The 13,287-nt window shown below is 38.9% G+C and overlaps 1 protein-coding gene across 1 annotated transcript; it reads left to right on the plus strand.

Annotated features, from left to right (window-relative positions):
* The first annotated feature begins 1,054 nt into the window (after positions 1–1,054).
* On the plus strand, positions 1,055–12,675 carry LOC148415017 (coiled-coil domain-containing protein 39-like). The gene is made up of 20 exons (XM_088429560.1): positions 1,055–1,153; positions 1,910–2,029; positions 2,107–2,253; positions 2,337–2,495; positions 2,564–2,656; positions 3,377–3,505; positions 3,709–3,900; positions 4,974–5,077; positions 5,168–5,300; positions 5,456–5,650; positions 5,716–5,880; positions 5,956–6,093; positions 7,388–7,596; positions 8,383–8,515; positions 8,790–8,949; positions 9,032–9,138; positions 10,198–10,338; positions 10,457–10,636; positions 10,749–10,866; positions 12,488–12,675. The coding sequence occupies exons 1-20, from the start codon at positions 1,055–1,057 to the stop codon at positions 12,673–12,675; spliced, it is 2,910 nt and encodes a 969-aa protein (XP_088285686.1).
* Positions 12,676–13,287: the final 612 nt, after the last annotated feature.

Raw genomic sequence — 13,287 nt, forward strand, 5'->3', positions numbered from 1 at the left:
TTGACAAGCGAATGGGAAACTTGTGACTCTTCTTCATTTGTTCTGCTACAGTCAACCCCCCTGACCATTTGACAAATAAAGCCAGAATTTTAGCACAACTGTTGTCTTGTGAGTTCTTGAACGTTTTGACCAAGGATCCAATCAGAGAAATACCTTCTTTTCGTGCTTTTTATACTGTAAATCAGTGGTTCTCAAAGTGGGGTCCATGGACTCCCAGGGGTCCGTGAACTAATTTGCCTTATTAATAAAAAATAAGTATGTGTAAACATGATTTTATCTTATATTAAATTGTGAAATTTTTCATGACTCTTCAAGAAAGCAATCAATTCGACCATAATATGTTTTTAAAAGTGGAATAATTCTGATAATAATTTTGTATCCTTCAGTATGGCTGAAAAGTAACAAATATACTTGTTGTCAAATTGAATCTGTTGGTGAATAAAAAGGGCACTTACGTTTGGCTTAAAGGGACACTGTGTAAGATTTAAACCGATTGGCATTTACCGTTGTCCGTAGCTATGACAAACACGTCAGGCTCCGGAGAAGTGCCACCCCCCTTGTAATATCATTCAGTGATAATATTTAAAACATACTTTTGGTCATTAAGAACACAAGTATTTGCAAGTTTTTGAAATTTTTAATCATTTAAATTAAATATTTTTAATGAAAAACTGTCTAAATCTTACACAGTGTCCCTTTACATGTTTTTTCCACCCCCAAACATTTGCAAACTAGGTCCTTGAAAAATTTGCTTTCTAAAAGTTGTCCCTGACTCCAAAACGTTTGAGAACCCCTGCCATAAATGACTATCTTCTCCCTCGTGGAGTGCCTAGAGAGCTTCAAGCTTAGGAGCATGCTGCCTCCTCCTGGTGCGCATGGTTGGGAAAAAAAACAAAAAAAACCTGAATGGTTGCTAAGAGCGACTAAAAACAAACAGGAGTCGTCCCAGCTTACAGCGACAGGCTAGAGTGGGAACATAGTGAGAAAAAAAACCTTAACAACTTAAGCGCTTGATTTGGGCTTCAAATTTAGAGTAACTCAGGACTGATATATGATGTTGAGCTTTGCCACGGTAGCTTTACCAGAAGTGGGCTGGGAGGAGTTTTATGCTGTTCCTGGGGCCAATGCTGAAAACAAGGCTTTAATTGAAGAGGTGAGAGATTTTTTTTTTAAATATGCCACTACTTATTTTATTTTGTATTTGGAAGTAGTATTACTTGGGCGTTTTCTTTTAAATTTTAAACTACTTGGTCCAAAAAAATCATGAGAAAAAAAATAAAGAAAAAAAAGTAATGAAATTAGGAATGTGTTATTTGATATCATCAAAATTATCTGTCAATACTGTAGGGAAATTCGACTTGGCAAGATTTGTTCAAATGAATACATTCTTGAAAGAAACATATCTATATTAGCTACTCCAGAATTAGGGTAATTATTACGAAGGGGCGTGTACCAGTAACCAGGTATCAGTTCTCAGGGCCTTAATTTAAAATACCAACTTATTGTGGAGGCCGTCCATACCACGTACCAACATCCAGTAAGTCCTCTTTGGCATTTTGACAGACCAGCTAATAATTGTCTGCGTCTCAAATAAATCTCTCTATTCACACTTTTTAAATTGTTGTAAATGGAATTTTATGAATCAAAAGTACTATTGGTATCAGAACTCAATATTGTGAGAACTCAGAGTGAATACTTGTATTTTTATTGTACCACCCTAGTTTTCATATTTTAAAATAAACTCATGATGATCATTAGCCTCCCTTGTATCATTAGCCATTTGTAATGCCTTCATATTTTTAGGGGAAAAATGGCTCATGTTGGTTAAATTCAAGTTTGTGCACTGTGTGAGTGATACCTCCTTTTTTTTCTTGCTAAATCACTATGTCATCTGATTGCATCTTCGCAGATTATCAAGAAGAGGAAGGAACTTTCGCAACTGAAGGCCAAGCGAGGGAATCAAAAAGACCAAAAAAAACTTGCAACTGAATTCCTGAAACATGTTAAAGCCGAGCTGGAAAATCTGGAGGTATTCTCGCCCAATTCAGAGAATGTGTCATTTAGTTGTAAAAAAGTAAAATAAATCTCTGTGGCTATTATGCAAAGGCTCTGTGCCAGGCCAAAGACAGAGAAGCAGATATGGAGACACACCTCACTGCCATTGCGCAGAGAGAAATTGGAAATCTGGCGCAGGAGAACGCTCAGATGGAAAATGAGCTTCGATCTTTGGCTGAGAGGAAAACAATGCTTGAGGTTTTTAAAACATCTGACCTTTCGTTTTAAAATCAAACGTCAGCCAATGTGACAACTGTATTCTCCTTTACCCACCCTAACAGAATCACATTTTCAGAGCCAAACAGAAATTAGAGCATTTTCGCACTCAAATGAACTGGGACCAGCAGGCCATGGATTCTTTTTTGGAGGAGTCGGCACGAAAAGATGATGACATAATGGCCATCATCAAGTATTCGCAGCAGGATGAGCAGAAGATAAAAGTAATCAGACACGCTTCCATTTGAAAGCCCATGACAGCCCTATAATATATTTTTTGTATATTCCACAGTCACTCAATTTGGCCATTGAGAGGACAACGCTGGAGGCCAAAAAAAAGCGCAAAGCACTTGACATGGAAATGACAGAAAATTTATCTGCACAGGTATCATGCAAGAAAAATATAGGTTGAGTTTTGCATGGCTCTAGTGTTCGTGCCCGTGTGAGTGCAATAGAAGGAAATGTGTCTAGATGAATTTCATGTAGCCTCAAAACAGATCTCACACACAAAACAACTCTTCACACGCAACAAGATATCCTTTTAGACTTCACAGCAAAAACCTCTCATGAAGCAAAAATCTACTCACGCATAACAACCACTCCAATACCCCCCTTTAAAAAAATGAAATAAATAAGAAAAAAACCCTCTCACACTCACTAGTAGAAAATACTGTCAGAAAAATCTCACACACTAAAAAAACCCCCACTTCATCTGGAAACCCTCATACTCATCAAAAGGTCACACATATAAATGCTAACACATCAAACAGAATCTGATCACCCTCAACACACCGCCCACTTGGTCCAAAACACACACACATGCACACACCTACACACTCACGCACACACACCTACACAAAAAACAAAAACTTACCCTTATTGTAAAGAAAGCAAAATTAATCAGAACAAAAAATTACACATTCCTAAAACACACAAACTAAAGAACAAATTTGCAGGTTTTTACCTGTGTGTGAGTTAAATTATATTTTTGGCCTATGACGTACCGCGCATACCACTTACATAGTGTACCTCATATGTCAAAATGACATACCGTTCCTCATAATTTTGCAATTTACATTCTGAAGGTTTGGCATTGTCCTCTCAGATTGCTTTAGACAAGACAACAGAGCATCTGCAGCAGGCTCACCAGGAAACCGAGAAGATCATCCACCAGTGGGAAAACACCATCCAACAGATGAAGCAAAGAGATGCTGATATACAACAGTGGGCTCTGGTAAACAACCAAAAATGTATCACCAATAGTACATCATGTGAACAGTTTTCCCTCATATAAAATTTGGAAATGTTTACCACAATTTCCCAAATGAGCAGGTAGCGCCACTGCCTTAATTTGACCCAGGAAAACCCCTGCCAGTGTACATCCGTGTTAAAACACATACAACACATCAATACATTCTGCTCCATCTATCATTCCAGAAACTTGCAGAGACCAATCAGCTCATCAGGGAAAGGAATGGCTCTTTGACAGAAATGAAGAACTTGCACAACTTGCAAATGAACGACAACAAGGAAAAAGAGAAGAAGTTGACAGCTGTCAATCGTCAGGCTGCAACACTGCGGCAGGAACTGAAGGAGCAGGAGCAGAAGTATTTGGAGATGCAGGATGAGGTAAACGTCTCGTCTCATCGTGAACCTCTCTGCTTACAATTTGATGGCCGTCCCAAAATATTGCCAAAGCTGTTAGAACATGTAAATACATGAACTAAAAAGTGACAATTTGACAGCTGAATTGAAAGATGAAACTGGAGTCAATCTAAGGCTGCCATAGCATTAAAAATGTATGTTTCTGTTACTATTTACACACATTTACAATTTGATAATTTCCCACTTTTCTCATCTATATTTTTGTCATTTTTTCTCAGTTTTAAATTCAATCCAAATACAAATTTTTGATTGTTTAACTTTATTGAACATATTAATGTTTGTTTTGAAACTTTTTAAGTTTTTAATCAAACATTAAAAACACAATAGAAAGAAAGCACAAACAAATCAAATCATCAATGGATATTAACAGTTCAGTATGGTTTAAATGTTCAAAGGGACAAGGAAGTGGCACAAAAAGTCATCTTCAGAAAAACAAAAACAAAACATGTTCTGCTTAACAGCAGATATATAAATACATTTATGTATGAGCGTGACTTTTATACTAAACTTTTGTACATGTCCAGACCTTATTTAAGTTTATTCCTGATTTATATCCAGTATTTATCCAATACTATATTTGTTCATCTCTTTTTGAATGCATCGTTTCCATTTACTGGTAATCTCATAATTATTCCATAAATTAATAGGTAATAGGTAAAACCTGTGGATGAATCGCTTCAAAATGGGAGTGGTGTACATATTTATAATAAGCATTCATTCAAAGCAATGTGTCATGAATACTATTATAAATGATAATACACAAGAAAGTGCCACATGCATTAAAATCACAGTATTTTGGTTTGTCCAAAAAAAATTAGATACTGCAACAGCAAGTCACTGATAATATGAAAATGTTCCATTTAGTATTTTGTGATGTTCTTATTTAACAAATAAATCTTAAAAAGTGGACTTCTTTTGTAAGTGTGTGTAAATCAATGTTGAAGGGGAACACCATCCAAAATCCCACCCACTGCGCCACATTGGATAGCGCCAGCATATACTAAAGTGATTGTGTCTTTGACTTGTTTGACATGCAGCTCAAAAGTAGTAAAAACTCACTGGATAAAACAGCTTCCACTGCTGAGTTGATGAAGTCCCACATCTCCAGGCTCAAAGATCAAATCCAGAAAAACAATGTCAAGTCAGTCACAATTTGTTCATAATTTGTCATAGCAGAAATGGCTAGACGTTGTATGGCTACAACAAGTTGTTTCTTAATGTCTGATTGTAGACTAAAGCAAAGCTTGGCCCAAAATTCGGCCCTTGAGGAGAAGTTGAAAGCTGTGAAACAAAATGCCCTGAGCGAAAAGGAGAAAGCTGCTCAGATGGAACAGTTCCTCACAGATGAGGAGCAGGCCATTAAGGTGAGGAGTCATTCACCTTCAGCTTGGTTTTTACTTGTTATTCGTGTTATTGCTGTCACTCCTTTAGCTTTGGACATAATCATAACAGTAAGCACGTGTTTTGTGTGTGTGTGTGTGTGTGTGTGTGTGTGCATGTGTCTGTGTGTTTGCACAAGGAATTGGAGGACCAATTGCGCGACTGCAGAGAGGAGCTCTTCCGCTGTAAACAGCATGTTGATAACCTCAAAAGAATGGAGAAGGACTCGCTGGCCCAAGAGTTTTGGAGCAAATCTACCATCGCCGGTCTGGAACGGGAGCTCAGGAAACAGGAGAAGCATTTGATGAGACAGCAGATGATCATGAGTGAGAAGGTAGGTTGAGTAAAACAGTCATTTAAATCAGATTTGAGGTCAACCCCTAACCCCTTGCATTATAGGATTTCCAGATTAACCTTTTGGAGAAAAAGCTTGCTCGGCTGCAAGGTGTTCACGAATCGGATGAAAAGCAAGTGTTAGAAATGAAGATCAGCGAACTTACCAAAGTCCTTGATGGGATGATGAAGACGTCCTGCAAGATTATCAACGAAATCAAAGAGTCTGAAGTCAGCCTGCGGACCGTCAACTTGACAAATGTTCATCAATATTTTCGCATGACATTGCGTATTTTGTCTTGACAGTATGATATTCGCTATTTGAGGAAAGAGAAGGACAAATCAGCATCTGAGAAGGATGAGCTATACGACAAATTTGAAGAGCTGAAGCTAATCAATAATAACACTGAAAAAGAGCTGAAGAGACTTGATCTCAATAAACAGGTATTGCACTGTGACATACTTTATGTTTTAATATTTGTGCCTGAAAACATTTCTTTTTGATTATATACAGTGATTATTCACTACCTCGTGCCTCCCCTCAGTGCATCACTTTTTTTTTTTAATTTATAAAAACAAAAAACAAAACATCTATATTGCAGAGAGACATGCTGTGAAGATTTACTTCATGCCAGACAGACGCGTTAACTATAAATGCACTTGCCGCGGGCACTCCTCAACCGTTGAGCTACTGCAGTATACATATTTACGTAAATCTAAAATCATTAAACCTTATACTGTAACTGTACTGTTATCCCTTCCTTGCTCATCCCTTTGGCTGTAGTTTCATGGAGAGCCGTGGTTATATTAGTGGCACCTGGTTTCATTGGTCGATGATCACATTTCCTGTAGGAGTGCCCATCTCCTTAATGAAACTCACACAGGCAGATTTCCTTTGTATTAAATTGGAATTTCAAGAGTAAACTCTGATTGTTATCAGGTTTAGTCAGTTACAGCCTTTACTTTAATTAGCCTTGCGAGCGCTGCTCATCTAACCGTGACTGTCACGAGCCGGCGTGGCTGGGAGCGACGCGATTACAGGGATCGTGACCCCAGGTGCAAGGAGGCTCCAAGACAGGGAGTCTGAGTAGTGATCTATAATTTATAAACATAAAGCAGGAGAAAACAGGACAGCAAAAACTCCAAAAATACAGTCACACGGGTAAAACTGAAAAACACTAACGGACAGGTTGGCCCGGGGCGAAACAGACAAAAGACTTGCGACATATGATGGGAGACTAACGCCATGAGACCTTGATATGGCAACTAGCTGGAACAAAAACTGGGGCTTAAATACAAACACACAAATTACTCAAACGCATGCTAGCTGAAACAATAGGCAGGGGAAACCGATTGGTGGACACATGAGGGGTAGGTAAACACAGACAAGTGGATAAAATCAAACTAACACGCGCTGACAAGAGAGGAACAGAAACCCCTAAAATAACCCCACAACCAAAAACCCCAAACAGAACATTACAGCAGCTCTCCGTGAGACTACTGCTAAAGGAATGGAAAGAGAAAGGATAACAGTACAGCTACTCTGCAGTGGGGTTCCGGTCCCCATTATACGTGAAAAATGAAGGATTACTACTGCAAAATCAATTCCTTATTCTGTTCTCACATATTTTAATTCGTAATCTTGCACATGACAGAATGAGTCTGAATGCCAACATTTGATCCCTTCTGGATCTTGGACAATCAGTATGTCACCACAAGTTGTGTTGTTCCTCATCAGGAACAGATGGTGGAGCTGAACATCTTCAAGCTGGAGGTGAAGCGTCAACGGGATCTCCTGTTTAACAAAGCCAGCAGCGTGTTGTCCCTGGAGAAAAGGCAACTGAACGTGAAGAAAGCTATCCAAGAAAGGCAAGAGGAGATCCGAGTCTACATTCAAATGCTCAGTCAGGAGCTGAAGACCACCGAACAGGAGAGACAGAAAATCAGGTGAAACAGTGAACGTCATACTTCCTCTCTCTCAAGTCTCAAGTTGTCATTTTCAAGTTTCAAAAAAGACCCAAGTTATTGTGGCAAAATATCCAGCAAGTCTTTACTACATTTCAATTCAAGTCAAGCTATGCAATCTTGCTGGGTCAAAATCAGGGGCGGAGCTACAGTATGTGTTGGTTAGTGTGGTGTTGTACTGTATCACTTTGGCAACGAAACTGAAACAATTATGGCTTAGCTCCTGGTCACAATAGTCTCAAACCAGCAGTTTGAAAAAAATCACCTAGTTACATTACTCATTACTTCTTGAAAAAGTAATTAGTAGTAGGTACATGACTGAATACTTGCTTTAAAAAATAAGTGAGATTAAAAGTTGCTTTAATACTGTTTGCCAGGTGTCAACCATCCTTCTTAAAAATAAAATGAAATATGATTTAATTGGAAGTGTGTTTTTAACAGTGACTCCAAAGAACAGTTCCTTTTTAAAAAAAAATTAAAATAAAGACAATATCAGTTTTTACTTAAACTTTTGAACATTAATTTGATCATTTAAAAAATAATTTTCAGACTTTCACTTAACAATGTGTCTACATTTTTTAATTAAAAAATCAAATAAAGACATTCGACTGAAAAAAATATTTCCTGTGTACATCTTGTGTGATTGTGAATGCATACTGCTCTGCAAACTGCTGTTTTTATTGTTTTTGTTCATTTGTTTTGATAGGTAATCTGCTTTGATAGGTAATTTCTAATGAGTCAGATAATTGCAAAGTGATTCCTTCACAGTGCTGACCTAAATGGAAAGTTTTCCAAGGTTGATGTCATGAAGAAACATTTTGAAGTTGTGACCTATTCAATGGCAACCCCTGGAGAAGACGAGGAAGATGTGGTCAAGTGTCAAGCTCACTACATCGCCAAGGTCAGAGGACTTCAAGCACCATCAGAAATATTTAACATCATTCAATTCAGTGACATAAAAATGTCAGGAGAAATGTTTAGATTCCACTTAAATGTGTTTTTGCTGTTGAAATTTTTTGTGAATCTATTGATGCCAGTGACAGAAAAAAACAATTGAATGTTATTTTGCTTGATTTCAGAAGGTACAACTTACTTCTGTACCAGCCTGTTCCCTTTCATACAACACAATATTAGCGATTTGTTCAGCCATTCCTTTTTTGGTTTTGCCCCACAAGGCGGCGCTAGAGAGGGCAGAGCTCACTGAGCAGGTTGAACGTCTGACTGCTAAAATAAGCAAGGTTGAGCAAGAAAATAAAGCTCTGGAGAACACAACACTGCTGTTCAATCTGAGCAATTCCGGCTTTCACACATCAATCAACAGAGCAAAAGAATCAAGTAAGTCATTCAGTTGTCTGTAAGTGTTGTCAGTAACTGTTTTTGGTTATTGTTCTGCTACTATCTGTTATGGTAATGTCAGGTCCAGAATACCAGGAAAAAATCAAGATGGAAGAGCAGTTGCGTTTGGTTGAAGATACACTTAAATTCAAGAGAAGACAAGTCAAAGAACTTCAGCAAGATCAACAGGTTAATACGATTTGTCATTGAGCTTCCACTGCTCTATATAGTGTTCCCTTGCTACTTTAACACCCTCAGAGCTTTGCGCGTTTATCCTTTTTTAAAAAAAAAGCTTTATTGTGTAGAAACGTGCTGTTAAGGTTGCCTGCATGCCAAACAGACAAGTTGACCGTAATCACACATGCCACAGGCACTATTCCAACATGATCCAAGATTGGCACCCATAGCTGACCAAACATGAACAGGAAAGCAGAGTTTACATGCAAAATTCCAATTTATTACACCAGCATTTGTAACATCTTCCCAAAGCTTTATTTTGTCCTCACTGTTCTCCTTCAGCCGTGTATTGTCACTCGCGTGTGAGATTCACTCAGAGATAGCTACTGGAGGTACTGTAGTCAACAGCCTGGACAAGACTGACGAAGTCAATCAGCTCAGGGCACTCCTACAAGACACGTGCTTGGCTCCCAGCATGACCTTGATCAATGATGTTACGAGTTGTAATCCACTCCGGCCCTCAAGGGTTAGATAACTATAGACACTTGCAAGGGGAACAGAATAACAAACTGTAGATTTGGGAAAGGAGTGGGCGGGGCCATAGATGGCTTTGTTGGGGCAGGCCATGAGACTATTTGAATAATATGTGTGGCTTAACCAAATAAGTAAAGAAATAAGTCCTCCATCAAGACATGAGCATTGCTATAGAGGTACAGTAGCTACGCTAATTTCCAGAGGCGATTAATTTAATAAATCACTGTGGTGAAGCCCTAGAGCAGAACCGTAGTGTTGCAGGTTGGACTATACCAGAAGTGTGCAAAGGTCCTCGAGAGCCGGTATCCTGCATGTTTTCCCGGTTGTTTCCCCTCCACAGCTGTCTCGAATAATCATGATCGTTATCAGGATTCTGCTGAGCTTGTTGATGAGCTGATCATTTGAATCACGTGTGTTGGGGAAAGAAACCTGGAAAACATGCAGGATCCAGCCCTTGAGTACTGACTCTGGACATGCCTCGACTATTCCATGAAAACCTTGACATTTATGTAATTCTTTATCGTATTTATTGTTCAGGAACTGAAAAACACTTTGGAGAGTCTTTTACTGGCGAAACAGGCAGAGAACCAAAGAATCGAACACATACAGTCCCTCATCAGCAAACTGAATCGGGAGGTTGCTTCCCAGCAGCAAAAGATGAACAGAGCCACAAAACAGGTCACTTTTGTTGCCTAGTTATTCATTTTATAATTATGTGCATCCGTCCATTAATGTCTATCACCATTTCAGGAACCCTGTTTAACAATACATTTTTAATGTTTGCCCAATTACCCAGTGCTCTAAACTAACCCAAATGATTCGCTGCTCAAGAAACACCAAGGCAGAAACTTTTGAGGAGAAAGACATAAGGCTGAGACAGTTAAAGGAATTAAGCAAGAGCATCAACAAGATGCTCTATGATGCCACAAAGGACAGACCTGACCTCAGATCAATATTGGAAAAATACTTTCTACAGGTAACAGCTGGAAGACTACTTGAAACTTTTAACCTGAACCAACATGCAGGCATTCATAATAAATTAATGCAATTATTGAAAATCTGACTTGTGTAATTTACCTTCTCATCAGGGCAACTTGCCTTTTCCGTCTCCTCCGTCTACTCCTGGTAGCCACCGAAGCTCCAAGACCAACTCACCTTGCGTCTCCATTTCTTCCAGGTCAGACACCAACACACGCTTGGTCTGTAGTACTGGCCGAAAGTTTGGAAACACCATTAACTTCAGACGATCTCAAACACACACTCTAAAAGCAGTTGGGTTGAAGATAACCCAATTATGGGTAATTAACAAAAAATCAAACCAACATTTTTTTTTAATATAAGGTCGAGCAATCACGAATTATATTACATAAGGAGCGTTGCTCAGATGGAGGCTGTCATGTTTCTTTTAGATACAGAAAGCTAAGAAGGAAAAATTTTGCAGTGTGATGTCAGTTTGTGTCTTGTGTGCAGCTGAACGAGTTTCCGATTTGTATGCCAATCGCGAATATAAACGGGAAAAAGGATGAAAAAGGAGCTTTATATGCTAATTGTTGATAAAGAAGGGAGGAGGGGGTCTGCCCTACACAGTATTACCTCCAGGAATTTACCTTTGAAAGAACATCCAAAAAGAGCAGCTGTGGCTTCCTTGTATCGCGGACAGCCCCCTGAATGCGGCATGTTGTTGCTTAATCGTTGTCCTGCATTCTACTTGACTGGTAAGAGTTGTGTTTGCGTTTAGAAAAGTGTGGAAGTGTTGGATTTGCTTCCAAATACCAGAAAATGGCACTTCTTAATTCTACACAATGCAGCTTCATGTATTTTACAATTGAGGGTTTAAAAAAATAATAATTCAAAAACACTGATGTTGGGTTTAGGCTTACCTTTAACATTTAATAAGCAACAAAGCAGAAGGGAGCCAACAAACTTTCTCGCGAGGAGAGCGGGCAGGAACATTCACCTTATGAACGCTCCTTCATGTCTGATTACAAATTCTGCCCATCCCTCTTTTGTTATTTATTGGGTTTTCACTTGGTATAAAAGTCAGTGCTGCCCCGAAGGGTTGTAGGAGACATTTGGTAACAATGTAAACAATCGGTTTATGATGGTGAGGAATGCAGTTTAGAGTCCATGCTGTTATCTTCTTCCTCAGGAACATCAAGCACGACCGGTCGGGTGACGAAGACCCGACTCTGTTTCTGCTTTTGCCTTTTGGTTGGGTCACGGTGTCTGTCTCTTTCTTGTAGATGCTTGAGACGTGTCAATTCCTCTTCTTTACAAACAATAGTAACAGAAAACATGCATCCTACTCTACCAATATACTGATTGCATAACAAACATACAAGTATGGGTTAACCTATATGCAATTCTTCTACCAACTGAATAGGAAAGTGTTTCCAAATGCGCACAGGTTGTGATCTATCCCCTTGCTAACTAATATTTTCATCTTCATAGTTTTTTTCTCTTCATGATATAATTTATTTTGCAAATTAATGGCACCTACATGTTTGAGATCATTCAACCAATTTTAGAAATTTTGAACAGACAACCACCAACAAGCAATAGAGGGCACTAGGGCGCCAATCTCACCACTTACCGTACTATTTATCACATTACCTTGAAAAGCTTTTAAGATGAGCAGGATAAATACAATTAATGAAAAGTACAATTCCTTCAAAGGTCTGAGTTGTCTATTTGGTGATGTCGTTTAATGTTTATGTTTAAAAGTTCATTGTTTACACGTCATCCTCCCGCCAGGGGGTGTTCTCGCCCAACTGTCATAAAATGCAGGTGTGTGTATGAATCATCAATAAAACATCACTGTACGGAGTAAATGTTTTGTTCCTCAACCTGCAGGTCCTCAGCTTCCTCAGCCAGCAGACACAGGACCCCAGCATCTCAGTCTCCTTTACTCAAGACCGTAGCCCTGAGTCTGGATCTTACTGGCCCATCACCTCCTCTTTCAGCCAGCAGAGGCTCCAGCTCAGCCAGCAGCACCTTGAAGAGTCCATAGTGTAGCACTCTTTAAAACTTCCACCGATTGGAAAGATAGAGTTGTAGTTTGTTGAGGCAGGATGATTTTTTTGCCACCACTACCTAATTTATGTTGCCATTTTAGTCCCTTAATGAACCTATATGCATTGTACAGTGAATATAAAATAAAGTCAACACATTCAAAAGAATGAAAAAGAATAAAAAAGTAGAAAATCAATCTTTTCAAAACTTTTTTTTTCCCCATCATTAATATGCAAACCCATACAACTCATCAAAACCAACACAAGAAAATCATGGCCATTTACAAAAAAAAAGTTTATGTGACAAGTGTATGTGTCGGGCCTATATGGGTGGTTAGTTTTAGGTTCTGATTCCAGAGCAATAATTTTACATATGTGCATGGTATGGCAGAAGGGAACTAAACTCAAGTCACTTGACAAGCAGCCGTTTGGGAAATATGAAACAATTCTTCAAGAAAGAAGCTTAAGGCGCCATTGAGTCTCATTTCGGTCACGATGTTTAAACCCTTGGATATCTTGAAACTGATCAATGACCATGATATTTTGTGTCCCTCAAGGGTCAGTCCTTGCCCACCTTTCGTTCAGTCTGTATATGTTAGCCTTGCACTTTGTCTAG

This window comes from Hippichthys cyanospilos, chromosome 12 (assembly GCF_059441005.1).
Source record: "Hippichthys cyanospilos isolate Australia breed blue-spotted pipefish chromosome 12, RoL_Hcya_1.0, whole genome shotgun sequence".
Lineage (NCBI taxonomy): Eukaryota > Metazoa > Chordata > Actinopteri > Syngnathiformes > Syngnathidae > Hippichthys > Hippichthys cyanospilos.